General features: G+C 42.3%; 1 protein-coding gene across 1 annotated transcript in view; it reads left to right on the forward strand.

Annotated features, from left to right (window-relative positions):
* Positions 1–413: 413 nt before the first annotated feature.
* The window catches only part of ENTPD1 (ectonucleoside triphosphate diphosphohydrolase 1), a 94,774-nt gene continuing 70,619 nt past the window's right edge, over positions 414–24,568 (forward strand). Inside the window, exon 1 of the mRNA XM_059660936.1 lies at positions 414–1,545. Within this exon, the coding sequence (XP_059516919.1) occupies positions 1,530–1,545 (16 nt within the window). The 5' untranslated portion in view covers positions 414–1,529. The remainder of the gene's footprint in view (positions 1,546–24,568) is intronic.

Below are 24,568 nucleotides of genomic sequence, written 5' to 3' on the forward strand. Positions count from 1 at the left end.
CTGAGCCAAACCGGTTTTGGCACTTTCAGTGTCTCTTGATTGCATTATTTTCTCCTGTGCTTGATTTAATCTTTGTTGCTTAGTACAGTAACATGCTGTACAGGCTTGTGCCTAGGAGCAGTAGGCCAACCCATATAGCCTAGGTGTGAAGAGGCTATCCCATCTAGGCGTGTGTGCCTGCACTCTGTTTGCACCAGGACGTAATCGCCTAGCCTTGCATTTCTCAGAACGTATCGCCATCATTAAGCAGCGGGTGACTGTACAGCTAAGAATGCATGTTCTGTATAGAGTCAAATACAATCTTCAATAGTCACAAGTTTACTGGTTTATGTAAAGAAAACACCTTATGGTATAATTGGCTTCAGACAAAAGTTATGCTGGAGAAGCAATGTAGAAGAAGCATGAACTAGGAATCAGGAACCAGATCTACATTCCTGCTTTGCTGCTATTCATTCATTCATTCACTCACTCATCAAATATTTAATGGGAGCCGACTCTTAAGTTTAGGAGAAACTGTATTAGATGCTGGGAGCACCTACCTGCTCTTTATCTTTGTGAACCCGTGTGGCTTAACTTTTCCACGTCGCTGATCTTGGTTAGACTAGATGGCTACAGTTTATTTCAAACCTGAAATGCTAAGGTTTATGACAGCCTCTTGGAGGGAGAAGCTGACCAGGCAACCTTGGGGCTTGAGGACTTACCTTCCTCTCAGAGGATTAGCTCTTGTCCTGATTTCAAAATAACTCCGTATACCCAATTTTTAAACCTTTTGGTCAGCCTCTTATCTGTATTTGGGTCATCTTGACAAAGCCCAAGTGTAGCAATTTCTGCTCAGAAGACGTTAAGAGGCGGAAGTCGTCGTCTGGAAAAAGGTGTACAACTTGCGTCAGTACAGCTAGAGAGCTGTTCCCAGGGAGCAGCCTCCGGCGCCGTCGCACCGGCCTTCCGCCCAGTAACACTTCTCCTGCCCTGGCTGGTGCGTCGCTTGGAGGATCCTTTGCTCTTCGGGTCTAATAAGGCTCGTAAAAGGATTGCTCGTCAGGGACCAGGAGTGATCAGCTTCCTGGGGCGGGAAGAACTGTCCTTGCCTCCCAGTTTTCCCAGTGGGTACCAAGGTAACAAGTTTCTTGTTATCTGGCTTCGAAATTGCAATAAGTAAAGAGCATTTTTGCTTGCAGCCAAGGTACATTTTTTTTTCCAAAGGGGGAGAATGGATTTCTGTAACAATGAGAGGAGGAAAGAGCGGGAGAGAAATATTTGAATACAGAAAGTTACAACCCTGGGAAGCCTTCTGGTAACTACGGAAATGAGCAGCTGGACTCCTCCGCCAAGGCCAATCTGTTGTTTCCAGTCAATGAAACAGAGTTAGAGGTTCCTTCCTAAACGGGCCGGCAAGTTTAGCCCCTCCCACGAGCCGGAGGGTCTGTTATATCTCTGTTCCTTGAGTACCTCTCTCACTGAGACCGACCACAGCAAGCAGAGGCGGAAAAAAAAAAGAGCAAAGAGGAAGAACACAAAAGCTGCCAGTTATGGAAGATGTAAAGGGTAAGAGCAAAATTGATTTGATCCGAATCCTTAAGGACAAAAAAACAGAGGAGAAAAACAAACAAACCCAAAGCCCAGACCAAAAGCAAGTACTTGAAAGAGCAAGAGGCACAGAGCCCTAAATGAACTTTCCCATCCTCTCCTCTGAGAGGAGGCAGCGAAAGAACTTTGGGAAACTTTAAGAAGTGAGCCGGTGGTTGCAGTCAAGGGTGGCTCTTGAGGCAGCTGAAGGGGCTCATGAATATTCATTATCCATTTGTATTCAGATCTGGGTGTGTTTTTTTTAGAGGTAAATGACTTCTTCCGTCCCCTTGCAGTTTAAGAGGCAGCTGCTTCATTTATAGTCCAGAGTCATCTTGCTTCGGGTCGGGACCTCAGCGTATTTGCTTGAAGATGCTGGGCTCACTGTGCAGATTTGTTTTGTTCTCTAATTTCCTGCGTGCTTTCCTGTTGTGAAATTAGCAAAGGCTTCTCTACAGGGAGTTAGAGAAGTTAATGTGGCTAGAAGCTGTCAACAGGACCCCGGCGTAAGCTTCTTGCAAAAGACCGAAAGCTTGGAAGGAGTGTGGGAGTGTGTGTGTGTGTGTGTGTGTGTATGGGGGGAGGCAGCGCAGAGAGGGGATGGAGGGCTGAAGAACAGTTTTATCTTGAAAAAGCAAGGCGTATTTGACTGACTATATTTAGATTTTGTCTAAAAACTACAAGAGCAGCCGGCTTTGCACAAATGGTGTGCAGTCTCTTGTCTTTTACCTCTTTTGGGCATTTTCTGCCAGGACGGAAAGCTAGCTGCTTGCCAGTCCGTGGGAGCCAGGAGGAGTCTCTGCAGACATGTGAGTGTGTAGGGTTGCAAACCTTCTTCATTATCTCTAGTTTCTAATAACTCCACACGTTTTTATCACTTAGAATGCGGAGGAATGAAATGAGCAACAGATTTCTCAATACGGTTAATAACGATAGCCATGAACATTTACTAAGTCTGTGCTGGGAGCTGTGCTAAGCATGTTACATGTGTTACTTAGGACTCACATCAGTGTATGGGATGAGTGGTACGTTGCCATCTCCATTTTATGGCTGATGGAGTTGTGGTTAGGAGAGGAGCTTGCCTTGGGATCTCACAGTAAGTGGTGAGTGTGGATGCAGGCGGTGGACACAGTATCCGCCGGCCTTTCTATTCCCTATGCTGTTGCGCTACTCCCACCGCTCTCGCTGTGCTACTGCCCTGACACTTGATTCCAGGTTTGCAAATCCTTGAAGCTACTGGGGCAATGCTACTGTGAAACTGCAAGGCTGGGGAGGAATTTGTGCTTTCCTGTCAAGTTCACATATTTTTTTTTCTCATTTGGTACTCATGGCCCTTCTCTATGGTAGAGCCCAGTTACTGTCATATTTCCTTTCACAGAAAAGAGAGACCGAGGCCAGGATGAGTTAGGTGACAGGAATCATACAACTAGACTAGACCAGAAATCCCCTGCCTCTGGTTTCTAAGCTGCAGAGCAAGCCTTCTTCCCCACCCCCAGGCGCTTTCAGTTCCCCAAAAGACCTTGCTTGGTTCCTCCCTCCCAGACTGTTGCAAGGAGCTTATCTCGGCCTCTAAGGCCTGTCTCTCTTCTTCCCGTTTAGCGTGGAGCCATGCCGCCTGGGTTTGAACCCCAGCTCCATCATTTACTGACTGCGTGCCTCAGTTTCCTCATCTATAAAATGAAGATAATATAATATCTACCTAATAGAGTTGTTGTAAGGACTAAATGAGGGATTCACACAAGGTTCTCAGAAGAGGACCTTATGCATATAAGTACATGCTCAATAAATGTTAGCTGCCGCAATCCCTCCTCCAGGCCTCATCTTGGTTGTTAGACTTGGCTTTTTCTTGGATGTTTCTACAACACCTCACCACTTAATGCCTACAGTGGTTTGTCATACTTGTTTACAATCCTGCCCTCTGAATTTCCTTCCCTGCCCCCCAACTATAATTTTTTAATTTACCGTTGGATCTTCAGGGTCTGGAGCAATGTTTAGCACACAATGAGCACTCAATAAATATTTATAAACTTAGTATTCTTTTAGTTGATGTTCATCCAAGAGTCAGGAGGCTGGTTTAAAAGGGGACCTTTGAGTTTGCTATAGAGCTCCCGCTGGTACATACAGTTCTCGTGCAATCTGTAAAGACATCCCTCTAATCAGTGGTTCTCAACCTTCTGGCCCTTTAAATACAGTTCCTCATGTTGTGATCCAACCATAAATTATTTTCGTTGCTACTTCATAACTGTAATGTTGCTACTGTTATGAATCGTAATGTAAATATCTGATATGCAGGATGGTCTTAGGGGACCCCTGTGAAAGGGTCGTTCCACCGCCAAAGGGGTCGCGACCCACAGGTTGAGAACTGCTGCTAAGTGAATACACTGAAAAACAAAATGCATCCCCACCAGGTGGGTGATAGTCCAAGCTGATGCAGCCCCATGCCAGGGTGCTCAGTTTGGCCAGTCTAGCTCTGGCTGAACTGCAGTCCCCAATACCCCTCAGCCAGGGGACAACCGGAGATTTCAGATGCCTCATAGCACAACCTCAGTCTCTCTGAACGGAACATATGGTTCCAGAAATAATGTCTCCCCAGCCTCAGTCTTTTATAGCACAGTCTGAGACAATGGATTCTGGTATTAGAACAGCGGTTCTCAACCTGTGGGTCGCGACCCCTTTGGGGTCTAACGACCCTTTCACAGGGGTCGCCTAAGACCATTGGAAAACACACATATAATTACATATTGTTTTGTGATTAATCACTATGCTTTAATTATATTCAATTTGTAACAATGAAAATACATCCTGCATATCAGATATTTACATTACGATTCATAACAGTAGCAAAATTAAAGTTATGAAGTAGCAACGAAAGTAATTTATGGTTGGGGGTCACCACAACATGAGGAACTGTATTGAAGGGTCGTGGCATTAGGAAGGTTGAGAACCACTGTATTAGAAGAAAACAAACACTATAAAGGTTGGCACTGGGTAAAATCTGAAGTACATTACAATTGCTTCTAGCACCCTCGCTTTCTTCTCCCTGGCATACCTTCAAACCAATTTGACAAATATTATTGTGTCTACCATTTGTAAGTCCCTGTGCCAGATGTGTGGGATATAAACAGTTTGCTTACAGTCTAGTGGGAAAGACAAACATATATACAAACAACTCTAATTGAATCCAGACTTTATGAAGTGCTAGTAATAATAGCAGACATTGATTTAGTATTTACTATATGCCAGGCACTGTAATTATTTTATGCATTGTTTCATGTAATCTTCAGAATATACCCATGATTATAGGTTTCTGCATCTCACAGCTGTGAAGGGAAGTTATGTGGCCTAGGTCACACAGCTAATAATAGGCAGAGGGGGCATTTAGACCTATTTTGTTAGGCTGCAAAGCCTGGGTTCCTAATGCATTAAGTTCTCCTACCTCCTTAAGAGCTGTAATACAAGTCTAAAGAAAATGCCACGAGAAACACAATAGGGAGTGATGATTTCTGAGAAAACTTCTCAAAGGATGGGACACTTCAGTGGTTCTAGAGCAGTGGTTCTCAACCTTCCTAATGCAGCGACCCTTTAATACAGTTCCTTACGTTGTGGTGACCCCCAACCATAAAATTATTTTTGTTGCTACTTCATAACTGTAATTTTGCTACTGTTATGAATTGTAATGTAAATATCTGACATGCAGGATGTATTTTCATTGTTACAAATTGAATGTAATTAAAGCATAGTGATTAATCACAAAAACAATATGTAATTATATATGTGTTTTCCGATGGTCTTAGGCGACCCCTGTGGAAGGGTTGTTCGACCCCCAAAGGGGTCACGACCTACAGGTTGAGAACCGCTGCTCTAGAAAGCTGAGTAGAGTCTGGTGCCGCCAACAAGCCCCTTCCTAGTCCAAGCAATGCTTACAGATCTTTTCTCTCTCCTTTACTGAAACCACAGCCCAGATTTAAGAGTAAAAAGCTCTTGCCCTAGCCGGTTTGGCTCACTGGATAGAGCGTTGGCCTGGAGACTGAAGAGTCCCAGGTTCGATTCCGGTCCAGGGCATGTACCTTGGTTGTGGGCACATCCCCAGTAGGGGGTGTGCAGGAGGCAGCTGATTGATGCTTCTCTCTCATCGATGTTTCTGACTCTCTATCCCTCTCCCTTCCTCTCTGTAAAAATTCAATAAAATATATTTTAAAAAAAAAAGAGTAAAAAGCTCTTTCACCTTTTCCAAGTTCTGAACAGGGAACCTATTTACATGTCTGGCCTGGAGATTTGAAGGCAGAAGTCAGAAGTGTAGTCCCAGCTATAAAGGGTTAGTGGATTATCAGACATGTAATCCACTAACCCTTTACAAAGCAATTAGCTGCTGCATATTAAATTATTTCCTCATGCTTATCTTGCATGGTCATCAGACACATTCAGTAAATAGTTTTTATAAATGTCAGTTGTGGGTCTTGCTTTTACTTGGCTACACTGCATTTTAAGAGTATCTTCTCAGGAGCAAGGGCAAAATTGAGGGCAGCCTTAGTGGTGAGAAATCATCATCTATCCTTTGGCCCCTTGAGTGTGGCCACGAAGTTTCAATCGCACTGTATGTGCGCACCTGCACGTGGTATTTTGTGGAAGAGCCACACTCAAGTGGCTGCAGTTTGCCGACCACTGATCTAGCCTCTTGATGGTTTGATGGAAGTGCCGAAGCGTAGAGGCACTCGCCCGGTCTTAGTGAATGTGTCTGAATGCTCTGAGGCAGTGTTTCTCAAACTTTAACACATGTATCATTGGGGATCCTGTCAAAATGCAGATTCTGATCCAGTAGCTCTGGGGTGGGGCCGGAGATTCTGCATTCTAACGAACTCAAGTGATGGTCATGCTGCCCTTCCTTAGGCCACACTTTGACTAGCCATGTTATAGGGTCACTGCATGCTTTAACCTCAGGGCTTATTTTGGTACCAAATGACCAATTCCTCTCCTAGAAATCACCTGGAGTCTCTGATCAGCTATGTCCTTGCAGGATAATGGGAAGCCTAATTCATTCATTTGTTCATTTGTTTGTTTGTTCAGTCAATATATGTCCAGAACAGGAAGTTGAGGCCCCTAATTTGCCATACGGGAAACAAGTCGGAATCTTTTTCGCACAAATTATTACACAAAGAAGGCCCTGTGTTGGTTTTCCCAAACATCTCCCCTCTTTCTCCAAGGCTCCGAGTTTCCTAAGCTGCTTTCATTCCCTCCTCCGACCTGAACAGCACTGGAGCAGTGCTGCCTCCCGAGCCCTTTGCTGGGTGCTTGGAGGGCCAGGGACCTGGGGCAGCAGGGACCCAGGGCTCTGAGACTGGGAGCAGAGTGCCTGGGCATTGTCTCCACGCTGCAGAAGTAAAGTGGGAAATGTCCCAGGTACAAAGGAGGGGAGAGAGGACTGAGGGAATTTCTTTAGGTTTGGGAAATTGAAGGAATTATGAGGAAAAAATAAGTTGGAGAAAAGAAGACGGGAGAATTTGCATAGCATGTTTTCATCCTGCAGTTTTTGTGTTAGAATATAAAAATGACGTTGGAGACCCAGGAACAATGGCAGCACACACCCTACATACAGAGGTATTTCCTTTTGATTCATAGGAAGAATGTGGACAATTCCTTCATGTCTGAGAGGGTGTTGTTTCCTTTTGATTCATAGGAAGAATGTAGACAATTCCTTCATGTCTGTGAGGATGTAAGTAATATGGCACATATCCATTAAAGAAAATATGAAAATATAAATTAGGGGAGAGAAGAAAAAAAATCACTCGTGATAATACTTTGGTGTATTTCCTTGTAAGTCCTTCTACTATGCTGGGTTGTTCTCTCTTTCAGCATTTACTTGAAAATTTATGAGATGGCATTGTGATCATCAGGCTGCATATATGTACAATTGAAAAGCCTGGCTTTTAGTGTAACAGGGAAGCACGAGTCCTTTCCATCTTACAGCATAGTCTTCGTTAGCATAATTTTTATAGTTACAGCATTCATTTAAATATTCCCGTTGCCCTAGCCAGTTGCTCAGTGGATAGAGCTTCAGCCTGCGGATTGAAGAGTCCTGGGTTCCATTTTGATGAAGGGCATGTACCTCGGTTGCAGGCTCCATCACAGCCCCAACCAGGGGCTGTGCTGGAGGTAACCAATCAATTTGTCTCTCTCACATCAATGTTTCTCTCTGTCTCTCCCCGCTCCCTACCATTCTAAGAAAAAAGAAATCAATGGAAAAATATCCTCTGGTGAGGATTAACAAAAATAATAAAAAGAAAAGATTCCCGTTGTTGAACGTTTAGGTTGTTGCCTTTCCCAGTAAACATCTTGTGCATGGCGTTGTTCCATATACAAGCTTGCATGCTGAGGACAGAGTCCCAAAAGTAGATTTACTGAATTAAAATTTGTAAATGTTTCTTAAAGTTCCTGATTACTATTGCCAAGATACTACTATCCCTACGAGTAGATCCTTCATGTTCCCACAAGCAGGACCTGTTTTGCTGAATTTCTGAGAGTTCTGGTATTTTTGTTCTTGTTTTTTAAACAATCTTATCTACCTTGATGTTGTTTTAGTTTGTATTTCTTTAATTACCAGTAAATTTGACATTTTCCGCATAATGTGCTGCTTCTTTTATGTCACTTTACATCCCTTGACTGTTTATTATTTATTTGGATTTTATGTTTTTCAATTAATTTATGTGAGCTCTTCATAAAATAAAGATATTCAAGTTTTCCGGCCATAATTACTTTTCTGAATCTTCTCTGAGTGTTTTTATACAGAAACATATAGTTAAGAATAGAGCCATTACATTTTTATATTTGGTGTTGTAGCTTTCAAAGTAGTTTAATATTGCATTTTTAAAAAATGTTTTTATTGATTTCAGAGAGGAAGGGAGAGGGAGAGAGAGATAAAAACATCAATGAGGAGAGAGAATCATGGATCAGCTGTCTCTTGCAAGCCCTACACTGGGGACCTCCTGGTTCATAGGTCGACACTCAACCTCTGAGCCATATCGGCCAGGCTAATAGTGCATTTTTATTGTCTCTTTAATCCAGAATAATACTTCTTAAAGTTCCAAGTGATTGTTATTTTGTTTAAACCATTAATTGTAATTAATTTTATTTCATAATAGAGAATATAGCTTTATAATTTCCGAGGACAATTAGTTTTCAACCTGAATGTCTTTTTCTGTTCTCTATTCCTGATGTTTATACTCTTCACAATAGCATAACTCAGCATAGTCTTCCTTTCATAAATTTTGCCTCGAATATGGTAAACCTGCTTGATTTCTAAATTCAGGACTTTTTAGGAGCAAGAAAGATTTCTCTTGTCATAACTTTGATCAATGTTTCTGCTTTGTTTTTCCTTTTTAGGAACCTATTATTTGGATTTCTTATCTTTAAAACTAACTTACTTTCTTTCTTTCTTTCTTTCTTTCTTTCTTTCTTTCTTTCTTTCTTTCTTTCTTTCTTTCTTTCTTTCTTTTCTTCCTTTCTTCCTTTCTCTTTCCTCCTTCCTTCCTTTCCTTCATTTACTTTTCTTTGTATTCTGAGAATATTTTCCCAAGTTGTACTCTATATCACTGATTCAATTTTCCTTAATTATCTCCAATATAAACTTTCATTCAGTTACAATGTTTTTGGTTTCCATGAAATCTTTTAATCTTAGTTTGCTCTGTTCTCACAGCAATATCCTCTTGTGTCTAACTAAAAAATAAACAAAGGAAGATTTCCCATTCTTTCCTACATCATATCTATTTTGGAGGAAAGATTTTCCTCTTGTTCTTCCTACTCTATTGCAAAATTTATCTAATCTAACCCCTTATCCTGGAAAAAAAAGAAATTCCTTTTGTGTGTGTGCAAATGAACATATGAATTTTCATCTTATTCTAACAAGACTTAAGGAAGAATTTGGGGAGATTCATTACTATCCAGTATTAGAGAGGGTTGGAATGCATCTTCTAACCTTGGCTCCCTCAGATTCTGTTTGCATCCTGGAAGAATGCAATCACCAAATGCTAGATTCCCCTTCTATGTGTGAGAAGATAGTCTTCTAGCCAAAAAAGCTCATTCAGATCCAAGAAAGAAAACAAAAGTCCTGTCACCATATAGCCATGTTTCAATGCTTCGGAGGACAGAGAGGCTAGGACTGTCAGAATTCTGTCATTCTTGTTGTGCAGAGACATAAAGATGTTCAGGAAGGAACCTTCTCTGGGCCCATTTTCTTGCTTTTGCCCCTTTCCCACTGAGAGCCAACCTCTGTTGAACTGGGAAGTTAACTCCTGTTTCATTTAGTGCCTTGCCCAAGCAATGCCTTTTGTTGGAGATCACTTGTCAAGTCTCTTTATACTCATGGTGGACACATGGCTGCCAGTTCCACATAGAGGCAACAACCAACTGGACACATGGCTGCCAGTTCCACACACAGGCAACAACCAACACCCAAACAAACAAAACAAGGAAAGACAAAACAGCAAGCCCAGGGTTTCCCAAAGAGTTCCCGTCCTGCTCTGCTGCTCTTCTCCCATAGTGCACCTTTGTTGTTCCCAAGCTAATGGGTGCTGGAAGGGCCAACTAAGTCCTCTACTTACTTGGCCCTGGTCATGCTGCTGTGTCTCAGAAGAGGCGATACTGGCCATTAATACCATTTCTTAATTCTAATGCATTTTATTTGGAGGGAAAAAAACCATTTCTTTTAAGATACAGATGTAAATTTTCACAAGAATGTGGGAGGGTGTGGCAAAGTATTTTCTTTTATGTTACCATTATACTCAGTGGTCCTAAGATTTGGTTTTATGAATCTGGTATTAGAGGGAATGAACCAAGTAGTTAATGAGCAAGGGGGGGGGGGGGAGACAAGTATTGGGCTCCTGCAATAGTCCAGTAGGTGAGAGATGATGGAGACCTGCACCTAAGGCATTAAATGGGGGACGGATGGGGGACGGATGGGAGGGACTGGATTTAGACAATATTCCCGAGGTAGAGGGTTAGGTGTTATGTTGGGAGGGAAAGAGAGAAAGATGTCAAGACATTTTCAAGTTTAGATTTGGATTACTGGATCAATAAATGTTTATATATAAGGCTGGGAATGGGAGAGGGGTGTAGATTTGGCAGGGAAGGAGGGAGATAAGTTCATCCTAGCACACGCTCAACCTGAATATTTATAAGAAGACATCAAAGAAGATATATTCTGTTGGTTGCTAGAAATTTGGGTCTAGAGCTTGGAGAGGTCTGGTGGAAATTGAGAGATAGTGGGAGCTGGAGTTGGAGCATGGAGTCAGTGGTTAAAAGTATGGGCATGGATAAGTCACCCTGGGAAGTATAGAAAATGAAAACAAAGAGGATGAAGAATGAGACCTACGGAAATACCAATATTAATAAAAGGATGGGAAGAGAAAGAACTTAAGAGATTCAGAAAGAGTGCTAGAAAGGTAGTTGCTCAAGAAAGCCAAGGAGAGCGTCTGAACCTTGTAGCCAAGGGAAAGGGTATTTTGAGAAAAGTATCAAGAAGAAGTTCCAGAGTTGTAGAATAGGCAAGACAGAAAATGAGAATTTTCTCCTCCTCTTTGAGCATACTTCCTTTTGCAGTCTACCCCTACCCCACAATGTAATTAATGTGCTTGGGAATTGAGATGCATTTTATGTTTCCTACCCAGTTTCTTTATCCCCCCACCCACAAAAGAACTCCCCAAAACTCTAAAGGTACATTTTGAAGTGGGATAAATACTGTATGGTGATTGTGTTTGAAAATTTGGAGCTTATAGTGTCCTTGGTGAAAACAGATTTATTTAGCCATATTAAGAGGTTCAAGAGCAGACGTTAAGAAAGTAGGAGCAGTGAGTTGGTGGAGGGAAGAAGAGAGCTGACTTGCGGGATGAGTCAGATCAAGGAAAGAATGTTAAGGCTAGAGTGAACTTGCTTATGTTTGATAGATAAGAGCCAGCAAAAAGGAGATGTACTCATCATTCAACAAATATTTGTTGAGCAAAGAGTATGTGTCAAGCCCTTTTCTAGGCACTGAGGATACAGCAGGAAACAAAACAAAATCTGTAACCTCATTGGGCTTATATTGTAGGTGGAAGGGATACAGATAATAAGCCAAAAAATAAAAGTAAAATGTATGGCATATTATGTGATGGTAAGTACTAAGGAGAAAATTAAAGCAGGGAAGGGGGAATAAGAAATGTTGGGAGATTACAATTTTAGAAAGGATGTTAAAATAGAAGGTGACTTTTAAAAAATATTTTTATTGATTTCAGAGAGAAGAGAGAGGGAGAAAGAGATGGAAACATCAATGATGAGAGAGAATCATTGATTGGCTGCCTCCTGCACACCCTGTACTACATATCAAGCCTGCAAACCGGGCATGTGCTCTTGACCAGAATCAACCTAGGACCCTTCAGTCCGCAGGCTGACCCTCTATTCACTGAGCCAAACCCACTAGAGCTATAAGGTGATTTTGAAGGAAGACCTTAAAGAGGTGAAGATGTGACTGTCTCCAGGAAGTACATTCCAGGCAAGCAAACCAAAAGTCCTGAAGAGAAATTAGATGTTTAAGAAACAGCAGGGAAGCCATGTGCTGGGTTGGAGAGAGCAAGGAAGTGAGAGCTGAAAGATGGTTTTGGTCTAAGCCAGGGGTGGGCAAACTTTTTGACTCGAGGGCCACAATGGGTTCTTAAACTGGACCGGAGGGCCGGAACAAAAGCATGGATGGAGTGTTTGTGTGAACTAATATAAATTCAAAGTAAACATCATTACATAAAAGGGTACGGTCTTTTTTTTTTTAGTTTTATTCATTTCAAACGGGCCGGATCCGGCCTGCGGGCCGTAGTTTGCCCACGCAGATCTTCTAGTGCCTTGCAGACCACTGGTTAGCCTTTGCATTTCTAGATGGTGGAATAGGAAACCACTGTGGGTTTTGAGCCCAGGAGTGATTTGATCCAATTTGCATTTTAATAGGAACATGCTGGCTACATATAAAGGATAAACTGAAAGGGGGCAAGGGCAGAAGGGGAGAGACCAGTTGGGAGAGAACTTCAGTAATACAGGTGAGAGATGATTGTATCTAATTCTAGGTGGTAGCAGAAGCAGTGAGAAGTGATTGGATTTTGGATCTATTCTGAAGACAGAGCTGATGGTATTTTCTGATAGAATCTGGCTGGGACACAAAGGGAAAAGGAAACTGACTCCAAGGTTTTGGGCTTTACAAGAAACTGAACGGTAGAGTTGCATTGAGCTGAGATGGAAAGACTGTAGGAGGAACAGGTTTGAATAGGAAGATTAGGACTTCAGTTTGGATGTTTTAAGTTTGAGATGCCTATTTGATAAGTAATGCCTATTTGACATGGAGATTTTGAATTGAGCAGATGAATATATAAGTCTGGAGTTAAATTTTGGTCATCAGGTGGTGCTTAAACTCAGTGAGGCTGGATTTCAATGTAATGAAACTGGATGAGATCACCAAAGGAATGAGTGTACATAGAAAAGAAGTACTGAGCCTTGAAGTCTGGGGACAAGAGGAGAAACCATCCAAGAAGACAGAGAGAGGTGGGTGGGAGTTGGGCTGTGGGGTTGTAAACCAGGATAGTATGGTGTAAACTGGGAACCAACTAAAGAGAATTACATGAAGAGGAAGTGGTCAGTTGAGTCTAATGCTGCTCATGGGTCACGTCAGGTGAAACTGCGAACAGACCAGCGAATTTAGCACAGTGGAAGTTGATGGTGATCTTGATAGGCGCACTTTCGGTGGCATGCTGGGAGCAAAATTCTCACTGGAGTTAATCCTTTGCTCCCCGCCCCCCTTTCTGTCCCCCTCCTGTCTCCCTGAACCAAGGAAAAATAAGTGACATCTGAAGAACATGATTTAGTGTGAGGGAGGCATGGTTCCTCAAAGGAAATTCAGAGTCGCAGTACCAGAAGGGGAAATGGATTCCTGGCAGACAATACAGCAATCTTCATGTCAGCTAGAAATAGCCTATTTCTGTCCTGTGTATCCTTTTTACAGCCTCTACCATAAGCTATCTGTGAAATGTTTTAGGAATGGAAACTTTTATGGAAGGTGTGTAGCCTGCTGCTGAAAGACCATCTACATGGCAAACATTTTCTGCGAAAGAAAAGCAAGAGGCCCTAGGACCAGGAAGTGCATCTTTCACAAATGAGTCTTTCCCAGTGAGCTCCATCCAGGACTTAGAGTGTGAAGACAGCCCGAACTCCAGTCCCCAACCTATTGTTGCATTCCCCAAACTTGCCTTATGGTTTCAGAGGGTGTATCTGTTTGCAAAACCCAATGATTTGGAAGACTTTACACTTTAAGGGAATCTAGAGTCAAGCAGGAGTAGGAAATCACTATTTAAAGGTGGTCCAGGTATATCTGCATTGGGCATTTCAAAAAGACTCACTGAATGTTAATGCTGGAAGAAACTTGAGTCTTCTCAAATCTCTTCAGTAAAATAAAATTAATTATGATTGCTATCTTTTAAAATTACATAAATAATACAATTTTATTATAGAAAATTTAGAGTATATAAAGAACAAATAAGAAAATAAAACTTCTCTGTAAGTTTACTATCATAACCCTTTGTCATGGAACTTCCCAGTTATTCTCTTATCCTCCTCTCTCCTACTTTTTATTATTTATTACTAGGGGCCCGGTGCACGAAATTTGTGCACTGGGTGTGTGTGTGTGTGTGGGGGGGGGAGTGTCCCTCAGCCTAGCCTGCCCCCTCTCACATACTGGGAAGCCCTCAGGCGTTGACCCCCATCACCCTCTAATCGCAGGATCGGCCCCTTGCCCAGGCCTGACGCCTCTGGCCTAGGCGTCCGGCCCGGGCAGCGGGGACCTGCAGTGGCAGCGGGGGGGGGTGGGGGGGGGTGGGGGTGGGGTGCCGCGATTGCGCGGGCTCCGCCCCTGCCCCTGCAGGAAACGGGAACCCCACATACATGAGAGAACCAGAGACCCCACATACATGAGAGGTGCAGAAACAGAAAAGTAAAATGAGGTATATATGGCATTCTGAGCTAAGGATGAGACAAGGCATGTTAGGCTTCAGAGGGGAGGAAGATCATTTTCAGGATGATAATAAGAGCAGATATTCAGTAATTATATGTTTGCCTTGCACTACAGGTAGGTCACAAGAAGTTATTTCTGGTAATGACTCTTATTATGGGAAAGGCCCCTAATTTAAATTCTTTAAGGGAGAGGTAAAAGTTTCCCATGAGCCTATAGAGTCTTGACAGCCTTCAGCTCAAAATAATCCACATGCCAAAACAGCAGATCTTACCCAGCTGGTGTTGCTCAGTGGTTGAGCATCGACCTGTGAAGCAGGAGGTCACAGTTCGATTCCTGATCAGGGCATGTGCCCAGGTTGTGAGCTTGATCCCCAGTGGAGGGCGTGCAGGAGGCAGTTGATCGATAATTCTCTCTTACTGATGTTTCTCTCTCTCTCTCTCCCTCTTTCTTCCTCTCCAAAATAAATAAAAATATATTTAAAAACAAACAAAAAATAATCCTGGCTCATCTTAAGGAGGCCTGCTCCGAGCACCTTTAGCAGAAGCATACATAGCAGGGCGTCCCATTAGAGCAGGTTGTCCTGATAGCTCTTCCATAACTGGAAACTTTTAAAAGGCAATAGCATTTGGCCAATTCTTAACCTATAATAACTTCCCCAATTTTTCAAATATATTTCTTAGTCTTAACCATTTGAAATGGACAGTTTTGTAGGTCAAAAACTGTCAATTATTGGCAAGATCTTAAGATTCATCCTAATATGTAAAATGATCCTAGATGTCAAGAATATGCTATAGAAAATATCCCACTTTATCCTCAAGAAAAATTCTGGAAGGCCTGCCACGATTCCCAAGCACCCAATCAGGGCCATATTTCTCACATAACAAAAAGCAAAGTTGTTTTTTAATCTTCAACCAAGGATACTTTCCCCATTGCTTTGTAAGGGAAAGTGGAAGAGCAGGAGTGAAGTTGAGAGAGGGAGGGAGAGAGAAACATAGATGTGAGAGTCACATTGATTGGTTCCCTCCCGCATGCACCTGGACCCAGCTGGGGATAGAATCTGCAACCCAGGTACGTGCCTCTTGACCGAGAATAGACCCCATGACCCTTTGGTGCACAAGCTGACACTATAACCACCGAGCCACCCAGGCTAGGGCAAATATAAAAATTTTTTTATTTAAAAATGTCCTTTGTTGTTGAAAAGATGGAGGAAATTAATATTCCCAAATTATTGGTGGGAGTGCAATGAGTGAACTTTCCTAGAGGGAAATTTGAATATTATTATTATTTAAAAAGTCCACATTCTGACCCAGTACATCTTTGAGAACCTAGGTAGAGCAGCCTGGATGCATGTATAGATGTACCCACAGGATATTTATTAGAGCATTGTTTGTAATAGTGAACAACTGGAAATAACCTAAAGCAATATATGTCCATACATGAAACAATGATCAAGTGATGTAAAAGAGTTTCCAATAACAAGAGAAATAAGCATTGTTAAGAGAAAAACAAATTATGAAGTTGAATACCCAAGACCCATTTTGTAAAAAAAAAAGTTAATAAATGTAGATATTAAATATGCACAGGAGGAAGACTATCAGGATATACAGTGAAATACTAAGAATACTTTATTGGTAATTAAATGAGAGTGCATTTTATTTTTCTTCTTTTTAAAAAAAAATATATTTTATTGATCTTAGAGAGGAAGGGAGAGGGAGAGAGAGATAGAAACATCAATGATGAGAGAGAATCATTGATCGGCTGCCTCCTGCACACCCCTTACTGGGGATTGAGCCCACAGCCCAGGCATGTGTCCTTGGCCGGAATAGAACCTGGGACCCTTCAGTCCGCAGATCAACGCTCTACCCATTGAGCCAAACCAGCTAGGGCTATTTTTCCTCTTTTATGCTTTAATGTATTTTCCAAATTTTTAATAGTGAGCATATAATAGTTTTGTAATCACACAAAAAATTAGTTTTATATAGAAAACTTTGTCATGGAAATATTTTAAAAAATATATTTTTTATTAATTTTAGAGAGAAAGAGGAAGAGAGAGGGAGAGAGAGAAACATCAATGTGAGAGAGAAGCATTGAGTGGTTGCCTCTTGTATATACCCCGAATGCTCTCTTCCTCCCATATGCTCTGACCAGAAATCGAACTAGTGACCATTGGATACATGGGAAGACCTCATCAACCAGGGCTGTCATGGAAATATTTTAATGTTAAATGGAAAACACCTCCTTTCAACAATACTAATTGACTAGTAAAAAATTAAGCACATTTAGAATAAATATGTGAAATACAGTAAATTATGTGTTAGCTTTATTTTAAATTTTCAAATAAAATTTGGGTGTTAATTCTCACAAATCTAGAAATATAAGATGTCTCCTTGCTTTCTGAGAGCCAATGCTGTAACAGAATATCTAAAAATGAGATATGAATAGCCTAGAAAAAAATTAATTCCTCACAAAAGGAAATACACCTGAATTTGAAATAACAAAAGTGGGTGAAAATAAGAATGAAACTGGAATGAGGAAATTATCTTGGATTAAAAAAAGGAATATGTTTACAACCCTGAAAATGATTAAACTCTTGGGATATCAACTTATTAAGGTTGGCAGCGATTTTCCTCTGTCTGCCTTGTAAATGAAGTTTTCCAGCAATGACAACAGCTCCATTAGGGGGCATGAAATCAAACAACAGTCTCAAAGCAGAACAGACCTTGATAATTACTTAGTTCAGTGGCTCCTGGATTTTTTAAATTGATGGACTGACAGAATCTTTTTTTTTTTTAAAAAACTAATATTAATTTTTACCAAAGTGATACATGATTATACAGGTTGGGGCAAAAGTCGGTTTATAGTTGTAAGCGAGTTTATTCTTATATTTATTAATTATTGTTTTATTTTCTATACAAACAACTGTAAACCTAATTTTGCTCTGTAATTAAAAGTCAAGTTTAATAAGTCATAATAAAGAACAGCCTTCACCTGTCCCATTACTTTCTACCTTATGTCTACCCTTAAGTCCTATTCTCTGGAGTAGCCACTTTTAATCTTTTTAGGATTTCTTCTGGTATTTGTGCTTACATTGCTAATTTAGATGTTACTTGTTGCTTTCATATTGTGGTAGCTGAGTACTTTGCTTTCTTACATTATTTCCCCAGGGGTTGCCCTCTCCACACCATCTCTATATAGTGATATCACAATTTTCAGTTAAATCAATACCTAGTGTTTACCTTATCATGTCTAGGTAAGTATTGTTTGTACCTTAGATTTCCTTTTCTGTATGGCTTTTTATTTTTACTGGCATTATTAATAAGGCCTCATTTCTTCATCTGCTTAGTTTTCCATGTTTCTATTAGTAATTGTTTTTATAAATCCTTCAATATAATTTCTTGTATAGTCAGCAATCTTTTCTTTCTTTTTTTTTAAAAATGTATTTTATTGATTTTTTACAGAGAGGAAGGGAGAGGGATAGAGAGTTAGAAACATTGATGAGAGAGAAACATCAATCAGCTGCCTTCTGCACATACCCAACTGGGGATGTGCCCGCAACCAAGGTACATGCCCTTGACTGGAATTGAACCTGCGACCTTTCAGATCGCAGGCCGACCCTCTATCCACTGAGCCAAACCGGTCAGGGCAGCAATCTTTTCTTTATTATCCTTCTTTTCTATTATTTGTTTGTTAATCCTTTTGTTTGTTTGTTAATGGCTATTTTTCCATTGATTTTTAGAGAGAATGGAAGGAGGGGAAAGGGTGAGAGGCAGAGGGGGAAAAAGAGAGGGGGAAAGGGAAGGGAGAGAGAGAGAGAGAGAGAGAGAGAGAGAGAGAGAGAGAGAGAGAGAGAGAGAGAGAAACATTGATGTGAGAGAGACACATTGATTGGCTGCCTCACACACAAGCCCCAGCCAGGGCTGGAGATTGAACCTGCAACCCAGGTATGTACCCCTGACTGGGACTCGAACCCACAACCTTTCAGTGTGCTGGCCAACACCCTAACCATTGAGCTACACCAGGCAGTGCTTATCTTATTTTTTAAAACCTCCTTTCTAAATCTGTTGTCCTGTTCTGGCTGCTTTTCTGGTTTGTTGCATAGTTGTCTTCCCAAGCTTCCTTTATCTTTCTTCTGTGTTGATTCTCAGTTTGTATAACATCTCTTCCTCTTTCTAGGTTCACTACCTCATTTGGGTGGAACACATCCTGTAGTAACTTCCTGAGAAAAGGTGCACTAGAGTAAAAATGAAGAGGCCTTTATGTCTTTTAGAATTTTAAAGTCCAATGTTATTCTTACTTTAATTACTTTTTTGTCATTTGTTTCTCCCACCGTAAATGTTTCTAGGAAGCATTTAGGACCTTTTCTTTATTCATTAAGCGCTAAAAACAATGCTGATGTACTCTGGTGTGTGCTTATTTTCATCTGTTGTGTTGAGTATTCAGTTCCTTCCATCTGGCAACCTAGATCTTTCATTTCTGAGAAATTTTCTCATATGGTTTCTTTGATAATTTCCCCTCCCCGTTTTCTCTGTCTTCTCTTTCTGGAAGGCCTATTAGTCAGATGTTGTCCCTCTTGTATTAAAGTTCTAATTAAAAATTGTTTTCTCTCCATAGTCTTAGACAGTTGGCTCTACCTTCTAGGAGCCATCTTTTTCAACTCATTTGTTAAAATTTATTTCAGATATTATAGTTTAAATATCTAAACACTTGTTTTTATTTTCTGATGGTTTCTTTAAACAAAAACTGTAGATTCTCTTGGTCTCATAGATGCAGTATTTTCTCATCTTTCTAAAAATAGTAATGGAAGTTTCCTCTGTTTTGTTGTTGTTGCTGTTGTTTTCATCTCTGTCTTTCATGTGAAAGACTTTTTCATATATTATGATCTTCACACAATACTGCCAGGTCAGTATTATTATTTTCCTCATTTTATAGTTAATGGATTCTAGAGGATATACCATGTTTTATTTTTCTTACCATGGATGCCTGAAAATGTATCATGTACCAGCCAAATCCATAGTCCAGCTTCTTGACCAAGTTGGATTCTCTATTGAGTCCTTAAAGTCTCTTACCCTCCTATACTTTACCTCCCCTAACTCTTAGAGACCAATGTCTTACTACATTAGATAGTTCTGTTAAAAGATTGGATCTTTTTAATATTTAATTGAGTTGTATCTCCTTCCCTACATCTTCCTTCTGCCATTAGCACTACTAGTTCTGCCCTCTGGGCCATAGAGATGGACCAAATCTAAATCCCCGCCATAAACTAGTCCCACAGATGCTCAAAAAGATATTGTCATGACTCTTTCTTTTTCTTTTTTTAATCTTTAAATTCTTTATTAGTTAAGGAATTACAAATGTGTCCTCATTCCCCCCCATTATGTCATGACTCTTTCATGTCTGCCATTCCCCAGCCTGAAGAGGCCTAGGTTCTCCTGCTGCAGTTTATTCTTTTGTCAGGCTCTACTTACTAGTATTTAACATTTTGGAATGCTTAGAATCAGCTCCTGGCTGTCAAGGTTTCACTTTATGTGTGGTATCTATAACTTAATACAGAGACCAGATGTGCTCTGAAGACTGAGCCTGAATGGGATGCTGTCATTTTATTAATGTGTCCTGTGATTAGTTTAGTTCTAATCCGGGAAGTTTCATGAGCTCTAACATCTTTCCTAATAGATGGTAGTTTTACTAAATTTCTCACAAATTTTAATTTCCAGGACTGGGGCTACTTACTTCTACTTATTTCCTTTTTAATTAGGATTACGGGTATGTTGTCTTTGTTGGTTACTACTTTTACTTAAAAAATATTTTTATTGATTTCAGAGAGAGGAAGGGAGAGAGAGATAGAAACATCAGTGATGAGAGAGAATCATTGATCAACTGCCTCCTGCACGTCCCCCACTGAGGCTCAAGCCTGCAACCTGGGAATGTGCCTTGGACCTGGAATCTTAACCATGACCTCCTGGTTCATAGGTTGACAGTCAACCACTAAGCAACACTGGTCGGCTACTTTTACTTTTAATCTCCTTTTCAAGACCAATTATAGTTGTATTAACCCCAGAAACAGGCCCGAAGGTGATATTGAAAAATGGAATAATCTTGTTAATGTAATGTGCATTAAAAAAACCATATATAAATATTTGAAAAGAAAAACAATGTAAACGGGGTTTTCCAGGCACCATATTAAATACTTTGTATAATTACCTCATTTAACCTTTACAACAATCTTATGAGCAGGGAAACACTGATATTCCCATTAGAGGTAAGGAAGTGAGGCCAAGCAAGGCCAAATAATTGGAGGGCAGACCTCGAAATGCCAGACTCAAGCTTATAGAAATGAAGCTCATGCATTACATTCTGTGCTAATTATACCTGATAGTGTTGATTGTAATTATCTTATACAGTTGACCCTTGAGCAATACGGGGGGTAGGGGCACTGATTGCCCACGAAGTAAAAAATCCATGTGTAACTTTTGACTCCCTCAGAACTTAACTTGTCCCTCGATATCTGCAAGGGACTGGTTCCAGGACCTCCCTGCGGATATGAAAATCCAAGGATGCTCAAGTCCCTTATATGAAATGGCATAGAACAATGTATACCTATGATCTACTGTATGTGCTGCATCTTCCTCTTTTCTTTAACAGAGCATACCAGACAAAAACTTCCACTTGCTAGGTCAAGGTGATGACACTGACATTCTGATTAAGTCTTATTCATATTTATATATCCAGTACCAAGCACACTCCAGGCAATCTGTGATCTATATCAGTACAAGTATGAATATATAATGAATACATAATGAATGAATGAAACTATAAGACAGCAATGACTATTAAAGTTTTTGTCTGTTAGCTCCTACACTAAATCCTCAATAGACTGCTTTGTTTTCTGAGCTCATATGTCTGCTCTTTGTAATTTTTTCCTTCCCCACTGTCAGTGTTCTAAATGGAACATCTGTAGACATGAGATGTGCCTGAAGCTCTCTGCAGATGGGAGAGAGTAAAAGGAAGTTGTCCTGGGTAGATCATCGCAGCCAAAGGAGAGGAATAAACTCATATTTGATCCAGGCCATGGCTGTATTCAAAGGCTTTGATCTAAGGTGTGTGTCCAGCTGCAGGGGCATCTTGGGAGTACATTCTTGGTCTCTGACCAAATTATTGGACAGGGAGGTTTGTCTGAATGAGCACCAGGAAGACACTGGAAACAGACCAGATCTTATGTGAAAGGAGTGGACTGAAACCAGTAGAGGGAGTCAGCCCCCTACCAATTTGCTCCACATTTTTCATCAGGCTCTAGTGCTAGGGTGGAAATGAATAGAGGACCAGGACCTGGGTAGCCAGACAGATTGTTACTCACTCTGGGATGGATTTAGCTAAGGAGGTTTGCCCAGATCCTCCCAAAGCGTGGGTTAAATTCCTTCCAGGCCCAGCCAGAGTGGCTCAGTTGGTTAAACATCATCCATGAACTGAAGAGTTACAAGTTCCATTCCTGGTCAGGGCACATGCCTGGGTTTCGGGCTAGATCCCCAGTAGGAGGTGTAAAAGAAGCAGCTGATCAATGTTTCACTCTCACATTGATGTTTCCCTCTCTCTCCCTCTTCCTTTCTCTCTCTCTAAAATGAAAATAAATCTTAAAAAAAAAATTCCTTCTAGAACACTTGCCACCATATGGGAGCAATCCTGGGTTTTCTGATGCTCTCCTACGAGGATGAAGAGATTCTAATATACCCCAGAAATTAAGTGAAGTTGTTACTCGTGAGACAGATATCCAATCTAATAAAAGAGAAACATGGTAATTAGCGTACGGCCGCAACCCTTCCCATTGGCTAATCAGGGCGATATGCAAATTAACTGCCAGCCAAGATGGCAGCCGGCAGCCAGGCAGCTTAAAGTGAACATGAGGCTTGCTTGCTTCAGTGACGGAGGACTCCAATGTTCCCAGCCTGCCGCTGCGGGCCTCTGAGCTGCAACTCTAAGCAACTATGTTGCAAATATAGAAGCTAAACAAAACCCCAGAAACCTGCTTTAGTTTGCCGGGCTTCAGCCAGCAGGATCGCAACATTGTTTTAAATACAGAAGGTAAACAAAGGCCAGAAACCTGCTTTCAGCAGTGGAGGCCTAAGAGCCGGAGCCAAGCCTCAGAGCTAAAGCTGGCCCAGAATTAAAAAAAAAGAAAAAAAGGAGCGGTTGGGAGCTTCAGTCACCTGCCAGCCTGAAAACAGCCCTCAGCCCCTCACCCAGACTGGCCAGGCACCCCAGTGGGGACCCCCACCCTGAAGGGTGTGTGACCAACTGCAAACAGCCATCATTCCCTCACCCAGGCTGGCCAGGCACCCCAGTGGGGCCCCCCACCCTGATCCGGGCCACCCTTCAGGGAAAACCAGCCGGCCCCCAGCCGTGCACCAGGCCTCTATCCTATACAGTAAAAGGGTAATATGCCTCCCAGCACCGGGATCAGCGGAGCCACGAGGCCTCCCAGCACCGGGATCAGCATGACAGGGGGCAGCGCCCAAACCCCCTGATCGCCCTGCGGCTCTGTGTGTGACAGGGGGCGGGGCCACAACCTCCCTATCCGCCCTGCTCTGTTCGTGACAGGGGAAGGCGCCCCAATCCCCTGATCAGCCCTGCTCTGCGCCTGATAGCGGGGAGCTCCCCAACCCCCTGATTGCCCTGCGGCTCTGTGTGTGTCAGGGTGCGGTGCCCCAAACACCCCCCTCCCCACGGGCCCTGCTCTGTGTGTGACGGGCTAGAGCCATAACCTCCCCATCGGCCCTGCCCTGAGTGTGACAGGGTGCGGTGCCCCAACCCCCTGATCTGCCCTGCTCTGTGTGTGATAGGGGGCAGTGCCCCAACTCCCCTATTGGCCCTACTCTGTGAGTGACAGGGGGGAGCTCCCCAACCCCCTGATGGGCCCTGCTCTGTGCGTGACAGGGGGGAGCTCCCCAACCCCCCGATCGACCCTGCTCTGTGCATGACAGGGTACAGAGCCCCAACCCCCCTGATGGGCCCTGCTCTGTGAGTGATAGGGGGCAGCGCCCCAACCCCCTGATTGGCCCTGCTCTGTGTGTGACAGGGGGTGGCGCCGCAACCTGCCCATCGACCCTGCCTTGAGTGTGACAGGGGGTGGTGCCCCACCTCCCCAATCAGCCCTACCCTGAGCATGACTGAGGGTGGCATCGCAACCTTCCGATCCGCCCTGCTCTGTGCATGACAGGGGGCAGCGCCCCAACTCCCCAATCAGCCCTGCTCTGAGCCCGACCAGGGGCTGCACCTAGGGATTGGGCCTGCCCTCTGCCACCCGGGAGCAGGCCTAGGCCAGCAGGTCATTATTTCCCGAGGGGTCCCAGACTGCGAGAGGGCACAGGCTGGGCTAAGGGACCCCCCCTTTCCCCCGAGTGCACAAATTTTTGTGCACCGGGCCTCTAGTATGTATATATATATATCCTCACCAGAGCAGGGCAAAGCTGGACAGGGGCTAAAAGAGGACATGTTTGCTGATGGAAGTTCTGTGAGTAGGAGCTTCCTTCTCTTCTTTAGACCTTCTGCCCTCCAGTTTGTTATTGTCTCTCTCAAAAAACACTACTCTGAACTGAAGATAATACTGTAGAGGTAATGCTATGAAGGCACTGGTTTGCAGGGCTCCATAAAGGCCCTGTGCTAAGTGCTAGACTTTTGCTATTTCATTTACCCCTAAAACCACCCTTTGCCCCCATCAAGATATAGAGTATTTTCATTGCCCCAAAAAGGTCCTTCATGACTCAGTACATATTTATTTTTTGGTTAATTTGTTGAATGAAAAACTGAAAATCACCTGATGGGTGGAACATTTTCCTTCTGCATTACATTGGAAGTGAGATTTTGACAAACTGGGTGGGTATGTCCAGAATGGGGAAAGATCCAGAGAACATGTCAAATAAGAAACATGTGTCAAAGGAGGTAGTGACATGAATGTGACTGGTACTAATATGATAGTTCCAAGAGAAAATTCGAAACTTG

The sequence above is a fragment of the Myotis daubentonii genome, chromosome 13 (assembly GCF_963259705.1).
Source record: "Myotis daubentonii chromosome 13, mMyoDau2.1, whole genome shotgun sequence".
NCBI lineage: Eukaryota > Metazoa > Chordata > Mammalia > Chiroptera > Vespertilionidae > Myotis > Myotis daubentonii.